The 12,723-nt window shown below is 55.1% G+C and overlaps 1 protein-coding gene across 2 annotated transcripts in view; it reads right to left on the reverse strand.

The window, feature by feature from the left end:
• The window catches only part of SDK2 (sidekick cell adhesion molecule 2), a 246,206-nt gene that overhangs the window by 75,357 nt on the left and 158,126 nt on the right, over positions 1 to 12,723 (reverse strand). For both annotated transcript variants that reach the window (XM_074319611.2, XM_074319612.2), the window contains exons 5-10: positions 10,018 to 10,151; positions 4,632 to 4,743; positions 3,436 to 3,626; positions 3,206 to 3,289; positions 1,365 to 1,559; positions 14 to 130 (exon numbers count right to left, since the gene is read on the reverse strand). In XM_074319611.2, the coding sequence (XP_074175712.2) occupies positions 14 to 130; positions 1,365 to 1,559; positions 3,206 to 3,289; positions 3,436 to 3,626; positions 4,632 to 4,743; positions 10,018 to 10,151 (833 nt within the window). The remainder of the gene's footprint in view (positions 1 to 13; positions 131 to 1,364; positions 1,560 to 3,205; positions 3,290 to 3,435; positions 3,627 to 4,631; positions 4,744 to 10,017; positions 10,152 to 12,723) is intronic.

Genomic DNA, 12,723 nt, shown 5'->3' on the forward strand with positions numbered 1-12,723 from the left:
GAGTCTCATCTACCTTTCTGCCAAGTGATGGCCGGCCGGGGAGCTCCTGAAGTCTCACAAGCCAGTACCACAGACATGCCGTCAATCACCGTGCTGTCCAAGGGGCCCCTGGTGATGTTGGGGGCGATGCCTACAAATGGAGACAGTGGGGCTTCTTAGCTGCATCCTGGGAGGAGCCCCCACAGCCAGAGGGCCAGACTCTTGTCCTGCTCCTGCCATTCTGGCTGGTGTGGGTTCCCCTTTGACAAAGGATGCAGGTGCTGCGATGGGCCCCCGGCATTGAGAAGAAGGCTGGAGGAGCCCCAAGGACTCCCCATGCCACCCGGCCTATGGAAGGACCCAGGTGACACCAGTGTTCTCCCTGCCTTGATTCTGAAGCCTCCACATGTGGGAAACTGAGAATCTCCAAGGGCAGCTCGCAGCCTGCCATAGCAAGGTAAATGGAGTTATCCTTCACTGTACACGAAACCGAGGCTCTGGGTTTTTAAAACAGGAAACAGTTATGGCCAATAAGAGAACATCACCCACTTTCTCAAAGGCCCAGCCCCGGAGAGTCCATCTGTCTGGCTGAGCTGTGGGTCTTCAGGTGTCAGTGCAGCGTTCTTGTTTTGTGTCTCCCACCCCCAATCTCAGCCCTCAAGGACCCATCTGACCAGATGTGTGGGGGAACAGGGCTGACATCAGACTAGCTCCATCCACACTCTTCCGAAGCTGCAAGCCAGATGGCAGCCCTCCTGCCCCAAAGCTACCTTCGGGGCAAACCCGGCTCCCTCTCTGCCCTTGTGGGTCTGGATGATGAGACTGTGGGGCTCAAGGACGCCCCTGACCATGCGTGCTTTTGCTGCTAGGTGAAGAGCCCAGGGCATCTGTGTGGCCACGTGTGGTGTCAGGTCACATGATGGCTACAGTGGCTACATTAAGGGGGCCGGGCAGTGAATACAACCCCAAAAGAGGCTCCCAGGGGGAAGGGATTTGCAGGCGGGGGAGCTGAGATTAAAGTGCTGGTTCTCCTCTTTGGAGACGTGAGCAAGTCCCCTTGGTTGGGCTTGGGCCACATCAACCCTGCACAGGAGGGGGCCCCGGGACGGCTGAAATGCCTGAGCTGGTTCCAGAGCTGCTTCTCTCAAAGAGCCAGTGAACCTGTCCTGCGCTACAGGACACTGTGGGGGATCTGAGGCCTCCCCTGGGGCACTGGACTCGGGGCTGCGGGAGCAGCGGGCGGAACTGGTGCGTGCCAGCCTGGGTACTGCCCGAGGGACAGTCCTCTGGGATCCTATTTGTGTCCTCAGAGGCCCCTGGCTTGGAGTCAAGCTGCATCCTGGGCGGGAGGGGCTCAGGGGCAGGACGGGAAAAGCCTGACTTACTGGTGACAGCCAGGTAGGTGGAAGTCTGCACCTCCCCGGCGGCGTTGCGGGCAAAGCACTGGAACATGCCGGTGTCATCAGGCAGCAGCCCGCTGATCTGCAGGCCCCCGTCACCGCGCTGCCGGAAGCGGCTCAGCCTGGGCACCTCGACCACGGCTGCGTCCTTGTACCAGGTGATGGAGGGTGGCGGCACCCCTGTGGGGAGAAGTGGGCCCACAGTCAGCCAGCCTCCTGCCTCCTACCTGTGCGGGGTGCGCGGCGGAGACCAGGAGCATGTGAGGGGGGGGTCCCTGTATGTCTTGGTCTCTAGAACCTTCTCAGAGGTGCACTATTGGCCTTGGGAGGAGTGCCAAGAAAATTTAAAAGATCCTGGGATTAGGTTAGTTTGGGGCTACTGGATTGGACAGACTATGTGTTTTTTTTCTGCAATATTTAGCAGAGTCTTTTGTGTGCTTTGGGAACCTCCAGCTGGGGGTCAGTTTCCCAAACCCACTCAACCACAGAGCTCCTCGTCAAGGAGCATGCATAGGGGACTAGTGTTCCTTGGGGGCCCTCAGAAGCCCCCTTGCACCTGGTCTGCACAGGGAGGTGAAAGGGGGTCTCCTCTCGCCTCTCAGCCTTGCCCACGCTGGGCCTCCTCCACTGGCACACCCTTCTCATACGTATCCCAACCCTCCCCTCTCTTCCTCTCGGTCTCTGCTCAAACGTGACGTCCCCAGAGAACTCCCCATACCTTGTTCAAAGAGCACCCCGTGGCTCCGTGCCCCCTAAGCTTGTTCGCTTTTTCTCCCCAGCACTTTCCAACCTGGACATCCTATGGGCCCGTATTTCATCCATTTCACGATGCACAGTCTCTTACATGCTTCCACCCTGTAACATCTCTGAGATCAACCGGGACGTGTCTTATAATCTTATAGCATGTCATAATTTAATTGGCAGTCTTTTTTCTTTCTTAGTGGTACATAAAATCATGGGGCATCTTACAACCCATGGCATTTTTGATGAAATGAAATAAGGCATCTTTATTTGTTTATTGGTCTGTGTGCCCCCTCCTGGGAATGTCAGTTCCCTAATAGCTGGGCTCTGGCTGTTTAGTTCCTTCTGTATCTCCCCAGCGCTGAGCATAGTATCAGCACATGGTGAGCCCTCAAAAAAATGTTGAATGAATGAATGAATGAATGAATGAATAGAGCCTTGTCTCCCCCTTGTGTGGTACCCACCCCCCCACTGCCACACTCCCTCCTGCCTGAGCTACGGTCTGCATCTCTGCTCAGTATTAGACCATGTCCCACCATCATCCTGTCATCCTGTCACCCCAGAGTTCACCCTGGTTTCGGGCTGTCTTTTGGCTCAGCAGCACCAGAGGAGGGAGGGTGAGGATGGGAAAGCAGACATTCTTCAGGAGCTCTGACAAGGGGTGTTAAGTAGAAATGGTAGGTGGAGGACATGGAGCAAAATGGCCCAGAAACCTGGTGGAGCTTCTGAGGCTCACCTCGGGTGAAACCCACTTAAGTTCTCGCAGTTCTGACATTACGGTAATTCAGCAGTGTCTGCAACTCTCAAATTATGGGCAATTTGGGTCTGTCACCTATTCTGAAATAACAGTAATTTGAGTTCATTTGTAACCCTCAAGTTATAGTAACGTGGGCTGATTTCCAGTCCTGAGATTACGGTCATTTGGCCCGTTTGTTTCCTGGGGTGTCTGCTCACAGCCAGACTGACTCTGCTCAATGATGGTGCCTGGAGAAAAAGTGGAATTTAGACAAGTCCATGACAGGGACAGAAGCTGCAGGTCTGGGGGGGTCCTTGTTCCCCTTCATCTACGCTGCCCGCTGTGTTACCTTTGGCCCGACAGGGAATGTCCACCACTTTCTCCATCTCCGCTGTGATGTGTCTCTCTGGCTCCTTGACAAACTGAGGTGGTTCTGCAGGAGGGAGGACCAGGGAAGGGGATCAGAGCCATGCTCCTTTTGATATAGCCACTGTCCAGATCCCTCACACAGCCACTGTAGGCCCCAGCCGTGCTATCCCTACCCGTCAGGGGACCCCCAACAGCCCTGCCCCATCTCACCCAGCACAGACAGGTAGGCACCACGGATGACAGATGGGACACTGCTGCTGCGAAGCACGGCCTCACACTCATAGTAGCCGGTGTCGCTGCCCGTGGGGTTGGGAATGGTGAGCCGGCGGTTGTAGTCACTGATGCCACCTGCCAGCGGTACCCCATCCTTCTTCCAAATGATGTGCAGCTTGATCAGGGGCCTGAAGGGGGTGAGGGAGCAGGTGCTCAGTCTCAGGGACTTCCAGAGGCTCAGGAGGCAGGGCAGGGGTGGTGAGGAGTGTGGCGAGAGTCAGGTGCCTGGGTTTGCCCCCACCCCCACTACTTTCTAGGTGCAAACCCTGCACCAGTACCTTCAGTGCCCTGGGCATCAGTTTACTCATCTGTAAAATGGGGTAACTGTGTCCATTGGGGCTGGGCTGAGGGTGGATGCATGATTGCAGGTAAAGTCCTAGGAACGGCCCCCACCCCGTAACAACACAGTGTACGGGGGCTCTAGAGAGCAGGAAAGCACCTCGCTGTGAACTTTTTCCTTCTGCTTTCCCTGTGTGCTGTGCCCCATCCAAATATAAATCATCAGACAGGAAATTGTTAAAGATGAAGGAAAGTGACAAGAGGGGACATGAGAGAAATACCCAATGTTTGAAGGTGGGAAAACAAAGGCAGGCAGATGGACATACCCACTCCCCAACTTCAACAGGGAGTGAGGGTGGGAGTTGGGGCCCCCTTTCCACCATCACCAACCCAAGGCCCCCCAAGGTCCCCTGAGATCGGGTTTGCTGGCTCTCCTGTTTAGCACCTGGTGGATCCCCGAGGGCAATCTGCCAAAGGGGGGGGGGGGGAGTCTGTGTTAGTTCCACAGAGTGTTCAGAATGTCCCATGAAAGAGAGATTCTGTAGTTGCGTAAGTTTGGGCAACACTGGCTTCCGTGCCAATATCCTAGCCTGAGAGCGGCTGTCCCATAACTTCCATTTGGGGCCTGGTTTCTCGCTCCTCGGGCCACAGAGGACAAGTCGGCCCCGCCTGTACCCGACAGCCCTCTGACAGTAGCTCGCGTGCCCACTTGTCATCCCTTCTCCAGGCTAAATACCTCTTCTCCTTTCATGGGTCCTCATATGACACGTTGGCACCTTTCTGAATTCTGACTGGTCTCCTTGGAGCAGCCACTGAAGTTAAGCGTGAGGGGAGGAGGGGCAGGCACTACCCACCTGGCGTTGGCCACGCACTCCATGGTCACCTCCGAGGTCCCGGCCACCACGCTGGTGTTCTTGGGAGGAATGATGATGGTTGGGGCAATGGGGTCTGCAGGGCCCCCTACATCTGGGGAGAGGTCAGGTGTTAGCTGGGGACAGAGCTCGCAAAGCCCATCTCTGCCCAGCCCCCATTAGAGGCTGATGCCGTGGGACAGCTTTGTCCTCATGGAGTAGAGCAGGTGGCCACGGGGCAGCCGCCAAGCAGCCTCAGAGCCGGACTCACCCCAGGGAGCCCGTCACCTGTCCTTCTCCGCGGATAGGTCTCTGCACAGTGTCCATGGAAAGCTCACTGGAGACCTCCACGGCCTCCTCCCTCCTCCTGTAACCCAGCCACACCCTCCTCTCATCCCCCTGTCCTATTCCTTTGCCTTCAAAATCCTTCCCTCTACCTGCGTTTATCTTCTGGGCTTACTTCTTCATTTTCCACCTCTTCTACCAGAATACAAACTCTCTAAACTGGGTTGATAGTGTTCCCCTCCCCCGGATTCACGTCCATAGCAGCTATCAATGGAAATCAGGTCTCTGCAGATGTAATCAAGTTAAGAGGAGGTCCTACTGCATCAGGTGGGCCCTACATCCAATATGGCGTATCCTTCTGAGAAGAGGGAAATTGAGACACAGACACACAAGGGAGAAGGCCAGGTGAACACAGGCAGCGAATGGAGAGATGAATCTCCAAGCCAAGGAACGTCAGCAGCTCCAGAAGCTGGAAGAGGCGAGAAAGAAACCTCCCTGAGAGGCTTCGGAGAGCGTGTGGCCTGCCCACACTTCAATTTCAGATTTCTGGCCTCCAGAACTGGAAGGGAATAACACCCTGCTGTTACCAGCCACTCAGATTGTGGTACTTTGTTACAGCAGGACTTAGCAAACTCAAACATTCTGTGGGGCAGGAATCTCATGCATCTTTGCTTTGGACTGAATTGTGTCTCCCGTCAAATCTGTATGTGGAAGCCCTAACCCCCTTGTGACTATATTTGGAGATGGGGTCTTTAGGAGGTAATTGGGTTAAATGACGTCATAAGGGTGGGGCCCTAAGAGGGAGAGATCCCAGAGGTCTCTCGGTCTCTCTCTCTCTCTCCCTCTCTCTGCCATGAGGACAGTGAGAAGGCGGCTGTCTCCAAGCCAGGAAGGGAGACCTTACCAGAACCTGACCATGCTGGCTCCCTGATCTTGGCCTTCTAGAACTGTAGGAAATAAATGCCTGTGTTGAAGCCCCCCGTCTGTGGTATTCTGTTACGGTAGCCTCTGAGCTGACTCAGATTGCCCACCTCCGCTCTCCAGCACAGAGTAGGTGCTCAAATACGTTGGTTAGGTGGATAAATGAATGCAAATATCATGGTACAACCCTCAGGGTCGATGGGAGAAATGAAAGAGAACTTATCATGAGTGAACTTTGTTAAAACAAAACAACACCCCAAAGCCGCCTAAGAGAGGCAGTAGCAATAGCACTTCCTTTAAGAAGTGGCCGGGGTCTCATCTTTGTGGGTCAGTACAGGCCCAAGATCTGCAGAAACTCCAATATTCTCTGCCCACCTGCTCATGGCTTCTGAAAATACAACCAAGGACTTTTTCTCATGTGAAAAATCCATCTAGTCAGCCCCTGTCCAGGAGGTTGGGAGGTGGTTGACCATAATGACACTACAGCCCTAGGGCAAAAGTGAGTGGTCATCCTTTATGGGGAGGACACTTGGTGGCTCCACTGCCACCCTGGGCCACCCTGGTCAGCCCGGGCAGATTTTCCCCCTGGACTCTAGGCCTGGCTGGAAGAGGCCTGGGATGAATGGGAATAAAATGTCAAAAATAAAGTAAAATGAAGGGGGGAAGAAAGGAAGCATATAAAACAAAATAATTGCCGCAATATAAAAGCCTCATGTAGGTGCCATAAAGAGCGATCAGATTGAAAGCTGCTGATATAGCTGAATCCATAAAAGTGTGCTCTAACTTGTTTATTACATGCTGGGGCGTACAGGTACCGTGGCCCAGATTAATGGAGCACGAGGAGAAGACAGACAGGGCCCAAGTGGTTGCCTCATGGCATAGCCAGTTAAGCAGGGACCTCGGAGTTTAAAAATATGAGGCTGCCCCAGGGCCTTGGGCCGGCTTGTTGGCTTTAGGAGGGTGGAGGGGAGACCGGCACCTCCCTAGGGACCCTGGAGCTCATGCCAAGACCCATGCAGCAGCCTGCGGGGCTTGAGGGGAGGGACCGACTGTGGCTGGGGACGCTGGACCCTACGAAGGAGGGCCTGGGGTTTAGGAAGACCTGCTTCAAAACCTTGGTCGGCCCCTGGTAACCTGAGCTAAGCTGGTCTGGGGTGAGTGCTGAGTACCTGGCACGTAATAGGTGCTCAATAAACAACTGTCCTTCCTCCTGGGGATTTGCCAGCTTGTGCTTGGGGACACCTGGGGCAAACCAGAGCGAAGAGGAGGGGCGTCTCCCACATGAGTGCCTGCCGTGGGCAGCCTGGGGCAGGAGGAAGCACAGGGGCTCCCCACACATCGGCTAAGCTGGATCCTGCTGCCCCAGGATGATTTTGGTCACGGGCACCAGGGATCCATTCTCCCAGAGTCACCTCATTGAATCTTCCCAACTGTACTGTGCCATTGGTATCAATTTACAGATGAGGAAACTGAGGCTCAGAAACCGCGTGACTCACCTAGGCCACAGGTGAAGTGCATGGTGGGGCAGGGAGGGTGAGCTGCTCCCCTCCTGGGCAGGTTCCAGCTGCCATGAGTCAGGAACCGACCTGTCCTATCCAGCACTGGGCCACAAACCACAGGTGGCTGTGAACTCTTGAAATGTGACCGGTGCCCCTTTGATTTAATGGGATTTAATTTTTAATAATCTGCATTTAATTTAAAAAGGTCCCCAAATTAGTTATTAGAATACTTTTAAGTATGTATGAAACAGCCTGGCACACGGCTCCCTTTCCTGCTATAAATTTTCCGAAATCTAAATACCGATCATGTGTTTCAGATGGAAATGGAGATGCGCTGCGAGTGTAAAAGACACGTGGATCCCAAAGATTTAGAAGGAAAAAGAAAACCCAATGGAAAATAGCTCATTCATGTTTTCCTATATCGATTGTATGTTAAAACAGTATATTTACTTAAAATAAAACCTATTAATAAAATCAATTTCACCTATTTCTTATCCCATTAAAAAAAATTAGGCCATTGGAGAATTTTACGTTACTGGTGTGGCGCACATTATATTTCTATCGGGCAGTGCAGCTCTGTCCCCCGGGTGTGGGGCCACTACCCACGTATGGACTTTTCAAGAGCTGTGACAGTCCATGTGAGTGACCAGGGTTACACCTGGGCAGGGGTAACACCCAGGGTCACTGGCCTTGCCCTCTCCCCCATTTCTGAAGAGCACAGCATCCCCGGAGGGCTGAGAAGCTGAGCTGCTCTGAGCAGAGGAGGGATGAAGGGGTGAGGGGGGAGAGCAGAGGGAGGGGTGAGGCCCAGGTGAGATGAATGAGGGGAGCTGGAGCCAGTGGTGGGCGAAGCGGCAATTGCTCCTAGTACATTGGCTGGTAGGCAGGCAGGCTGGGGATTTGTGTCGGTGACAGGAACAGGGTTTTGAAGCAGTCACTTGTGGGAAGAGAAATTAGCTGAAAATCAGCTGCTTCTGCTCTCAATCCAATACAAATCACTGTGTGAGAGCAGGAGGTGAGGCGCGACTGGGATGGGAGACACACAACTGGGGGAGGCTTGGTAGACGCAGGGGTCCAGAGGGGCCTGCCTGCCTCCCTTGGGCCAGCTGGAAGGTTGGGGGCGTTCACAGGAACAGAGAGTGGATGATCCCCACAGTTGGCCAGGAGAATAGCTGGTGTAACTCCCGTGAGGAGGAGGTTGGGTGCTGGGGGAAGAACACAGAATGAGAGGCTCCAACCTCTGGCCTCAGGGTAAACTGAGTCAGCCAGGAAGATGCCTGGCTTTGACTCAGACCATGAACTTTGCCTCTTACCAAGTGACCGAATTCCATTAGACTCCAGGTATTCTGATCCCTGGAAAATACATGGGGTAAAAACATTTCCCTCGGGCGATTCAATTCCTTTTCCCATAGAAACAGCAGCCCTAGATCACGGACTGGGCCCCAGGCTGGGGTTAGCCTGCGACCTGGCACAGGTCAATGTCAGAGGTTACTTCGGTGACCCTAACGGATGAGCACACAGAATGCAACTCTCCTCCCTGTATCCAGGTCTCTTTCTAGGCAGCATGGAGCCTGGGGTGGGGGAAGGAGATAACTGCAGACATGGAAAGTGGTTCTGCAGGCACTCAGAAGGCCCAGGAGTGGGGAGGGAAGGGGTTGGGGAATGTTCTGGGCTTTCCGGGCACCGGCACACAGAGGCTGGGATCAGAGGAAGGACACAGGAAGGCCCCATGCTGGCTGGCGCCCCCATCTTGCTGCTGGCGGATGCGTCCTGGAGCAACCGTGAATGATAAATGAGACTGGGTTTAGAAGCAGGGGTGGCACAGATGTGGAGAGACGTCAACATCTGGCTCCCCCAGCTTGTGTGGTTTGCTCAGCTGTTGCGGGAAGCTCTGGCCTCATCCCACACACTCTGTGATTCCCGGGCTTGGTCTGCTGCTGGGCAGCCACCCCACCCACCTTCTCAGTCCCAGGGATGGAGCCAGGAGGGAGGGGCCAGCCTGGCCGGGGAGAACCAGGCTGGGAAGGACATCCCCAGCATCCCCATCCTTGCTCAATCTCAGCCGGACAAATGCCTCTTTGCAAAAGGAAACTTAATTTGCTACCCTCTGTGCTCTGCCACTGCGGAGAGGCTTTGCGTCTCTTCCAGGGTGCTGGGCGGACGGATGGAGAGGCACTTTTAGTCAGGAGTGTGGGCAGCAGCCGGCCTATGCTCCCATCAGTGAGGACGGCCTGGCTCCGAGGAGAAGCAGCACTTTTTCTGTGCCAGCTGAGTACAGGCAGTTAGTGTATTTGTTCGAAAATGAGCTTCCCATCTCCTGGCATGCTCTCGCCGTCTGCACCTGAGCCCCAGGGGTGGCTGTAGGCCACACACGCACATTCTCTCCTACGTGCCACACCCTCCCCGGGCCTCCAGTGGCCCTGCTCACAACCACGCTAGGTGTCCCCTCTCCGGATGCAGGATTTCAGACTTGTGGGAATGGGGTCCAGCATGCACCCCCATCCTTGCCTCTGCTCTGACACTCCACTCCCAGCTGGGTCTCCTCCTCTGGAGGGCTCTTCCCTTGCACTCCCCCTAACCCCCGCCACCAGCACCATTCCATCTTCCCGATGACCCCCTGGAGGCCCATTCCCAAGATTTAATGACACGCTCCTCGGCCGTCCCAGGCCCTGACGCTTACTTACTCTCCACGGCGAGAGTGATGGGCTGGCTGGTCTTGTTGTCCCCATTCTTGTCATTAACCGCCTGCACATAGTACCGGCCTGCGTCCGGAGCCACCGTTGACAGGATGACGAGTGTGTTCTCCAGGGTGATAGCTCTGGGAAGAGAAACAGGGCTCGTGACAGGGGCCCGAGGGGCTCCTGGTGTCTGGGAATGGGAGTGGGGACATGAAGCCGGTGGCCTCCACAGCCCCTCCTCCAGTCCACCTCTCAGAGCCTGGACTCCAGCCACATTTCGTTTGTAGGTAACAGGCTGCCAGCGCTGGGGAATCAGACCCCAATACAGCACATGCCCAGGGGTCCCAGACTGCCGTCCACATGAGGCTTCACTACCCCAAGGTCTGGGCTACGGGCCTGGCCCACAGGGTCCCGTGGAATTCTGCCCTTCCCCCTGTCACAGCATCAGTGGCTGTGTGTGCGGTTATCTGTGTGGACACACCAGGAGCATCTGGATACTTGAAAGTATGCCCCAGAAGGAAGGAAGGAAGGAAGGAAGGAAGGAAGGAAGGAAGGAAGGAAGGAAGGAAGGAAGGAAGGGGCAATGATAACAAATTTAGAAATAGGACCATTCCAGAATCGGTGCCTTAACCTAACCCTAAATTTGTTTAGGTCGATTCAAAGGCCACAGGTTGCCAGTAACGTAGACTTTTGGGGTTCACCTCTACCTCCAGCTCCCTCTGAAGCTAGTCAACAGTGGATGGGCTGGGCTGGATGAGAGGGAAAAAGGAGGCCGGCTGGGATGTGGGGTGCTGACATGGGCCATTTGTTCCCAATCTGGTTCCCTCTGCTGGGGTCCCATCACGCAGCCGCTCAGCACCCAGGTTTGCAGGCGGAAAAAAAGGGGTGTCCAGGCGGGGAGCTGGGGGCCCCATTCAATGGGGGTAAAACAGCGTAAAACAGTCTCCTGATGACAAACAAAACCATTAGTTTGTCAAGTCTGTCTCTGGATTTTAATGTGATGTGCCCGAGACAGCTGTTAAATATCCTTAATGTTAGTTTAACAAGGACAAATCCAGTTGAATTCTTTTCAAATTTTCCCATTAGGTGAATGTTACAGAGTTTTAAACAGGCTTTCCAATAAACAGCCCTGCTAATGCCTCCCCAGTCCGCTCTTTCCCAGCCAGACTGGGCTGGTGTGCCCTGTTTCCTGGTTTTGGGGGTTCGTCTGAAGTTTGGGGGAGTTCTCAGCAGAGGACTGGGAGGTAGGAAGGCAAAGCTCTCCTGCCCCAATTCTTCAGCACCCTAATGATGCCCATTTCTTTTTTCTGTTGAGCTCTTATAACCCCCAGCTGATGAGGTGACAGGAGGTGGGACAGAGGAGGCTAAAATATTTAAAAAGCAACCAAATGGGACAGGGATGGTGACCGTTTCCACACCTGGGAGTCTCCTGCAGGGACCCTTGTCCCTAGTGTCGCTTTGGGGTGAGCCAGGGTTGGGGGAGGGGAGGCTGGGGCAAATGGGAAACTGGGAATGGACTTCCGGCCCCAGCCTCTAAGGCATGCACACCCTCGTCCTTGCTGGGCCTCAGTCCCTTCATCTGTGCAAGGGGTGGAAGCAGATGCTTGTGACGGTTCCTTCCAGCCCCGAGGCTGAGGAGTCCTGATTCCTGTCACTGCTGCTGCTCTGCCACCATTTGGCCTGAGGCTGCCCCCTCCCTCTCACACAGCCAGCCATGCCCATGGCCATGGCACACGGGGGCAGGCTGAAGGAGGCCTCGGTGGTGGCCTCACTGGGCACGGCTGTCCCGCTCTCCAGTTTATCTGTCAGTCCTGAGCCCCATGTTGGCCTCCAGAGAAGAGGCTTCCATTTCCAGTCCCTTCTCTCCTTGACCAGGAAGACTCTGCCCCTTTCTCTCCTTTTGGCTACATTCTATCTATATTACCGGCGATCCTTCTAGCTCGATGGTTCTCAACCAGGAGTGGTTTTGCTCTCCAGGGGACAACTGGCAATGGCTCGGGGTGCTACTAGCAACTACTGGTAGAGGTCAGGGATGCTTCTAAGCTCCTACAACGCACTGAGAGCCCACAAATTATTGGGCCCCAAATGTCGAGTGTGCCGTGGCTGAGACACCCCATCCTAGGTGGGGTGGCGTACTGAGGTGGCATAGTTGGTCTCAGTTTCAGGCGCCCCTTCCACAGAGTAGGGGCTGGGAAGTCAGGGCCCCCTTCCCCAGGCCCCCGTGCATCCAGGAGGGGCAGTGTGGCTGAGCTAATGGGGCACGGAGGGAGGGATGTGCACGCTTCTAGGCTGGGACCCTAAGAAGCTCCCTGCACAATCCCACGTTCTTGCCACCCCTCTGTCAGAGCACAGCAACTGGGAAGCCCAGTGTCGATGACAGCAGAGCGACCACCATCCAGGGTCCCCGAATGACTGTGGAGCGGAGTCCCTCCCATCTCTCGCCCGTGGTGGGACTTTAAAACAGCAAGAACTAAACGTCTATGGTGCTGAGTGCCTGGGTTTGGGGTCTGCCCGTTACGGCCGCGAGCACTGCCTCAGCAAGCACTGGAGGGAAGCTCTTTGGACCGGGACCCACAGGGGCTGGGTTCGAGTTCCGAGTGTGGAGGGTACAGGAGGCAGAGACTGGGAAGGGCTAATGGCCTTTTGACTGTCCTCCCTTTGCCCTTGGCGGGCAGCTAAGGAAAGTCCCTGGGCTAATGGCCCTTTGCCAGA

This window comes from Rhinolophus sinicus, chromosome 12 (assembly GCF_057876585.1).
Source record: "Rhinolophus sinicus isolate RSI-liver-muscle chromosome 12, RSI-T2T, whole genome shotgun sequence".
Lineage (NCBI taxonomy): Eukaryota > Metazoa > Chordata > Mammalia > Chiroptera > Rhinolophidae > Rhinolophus > Rhinolophus sinicus.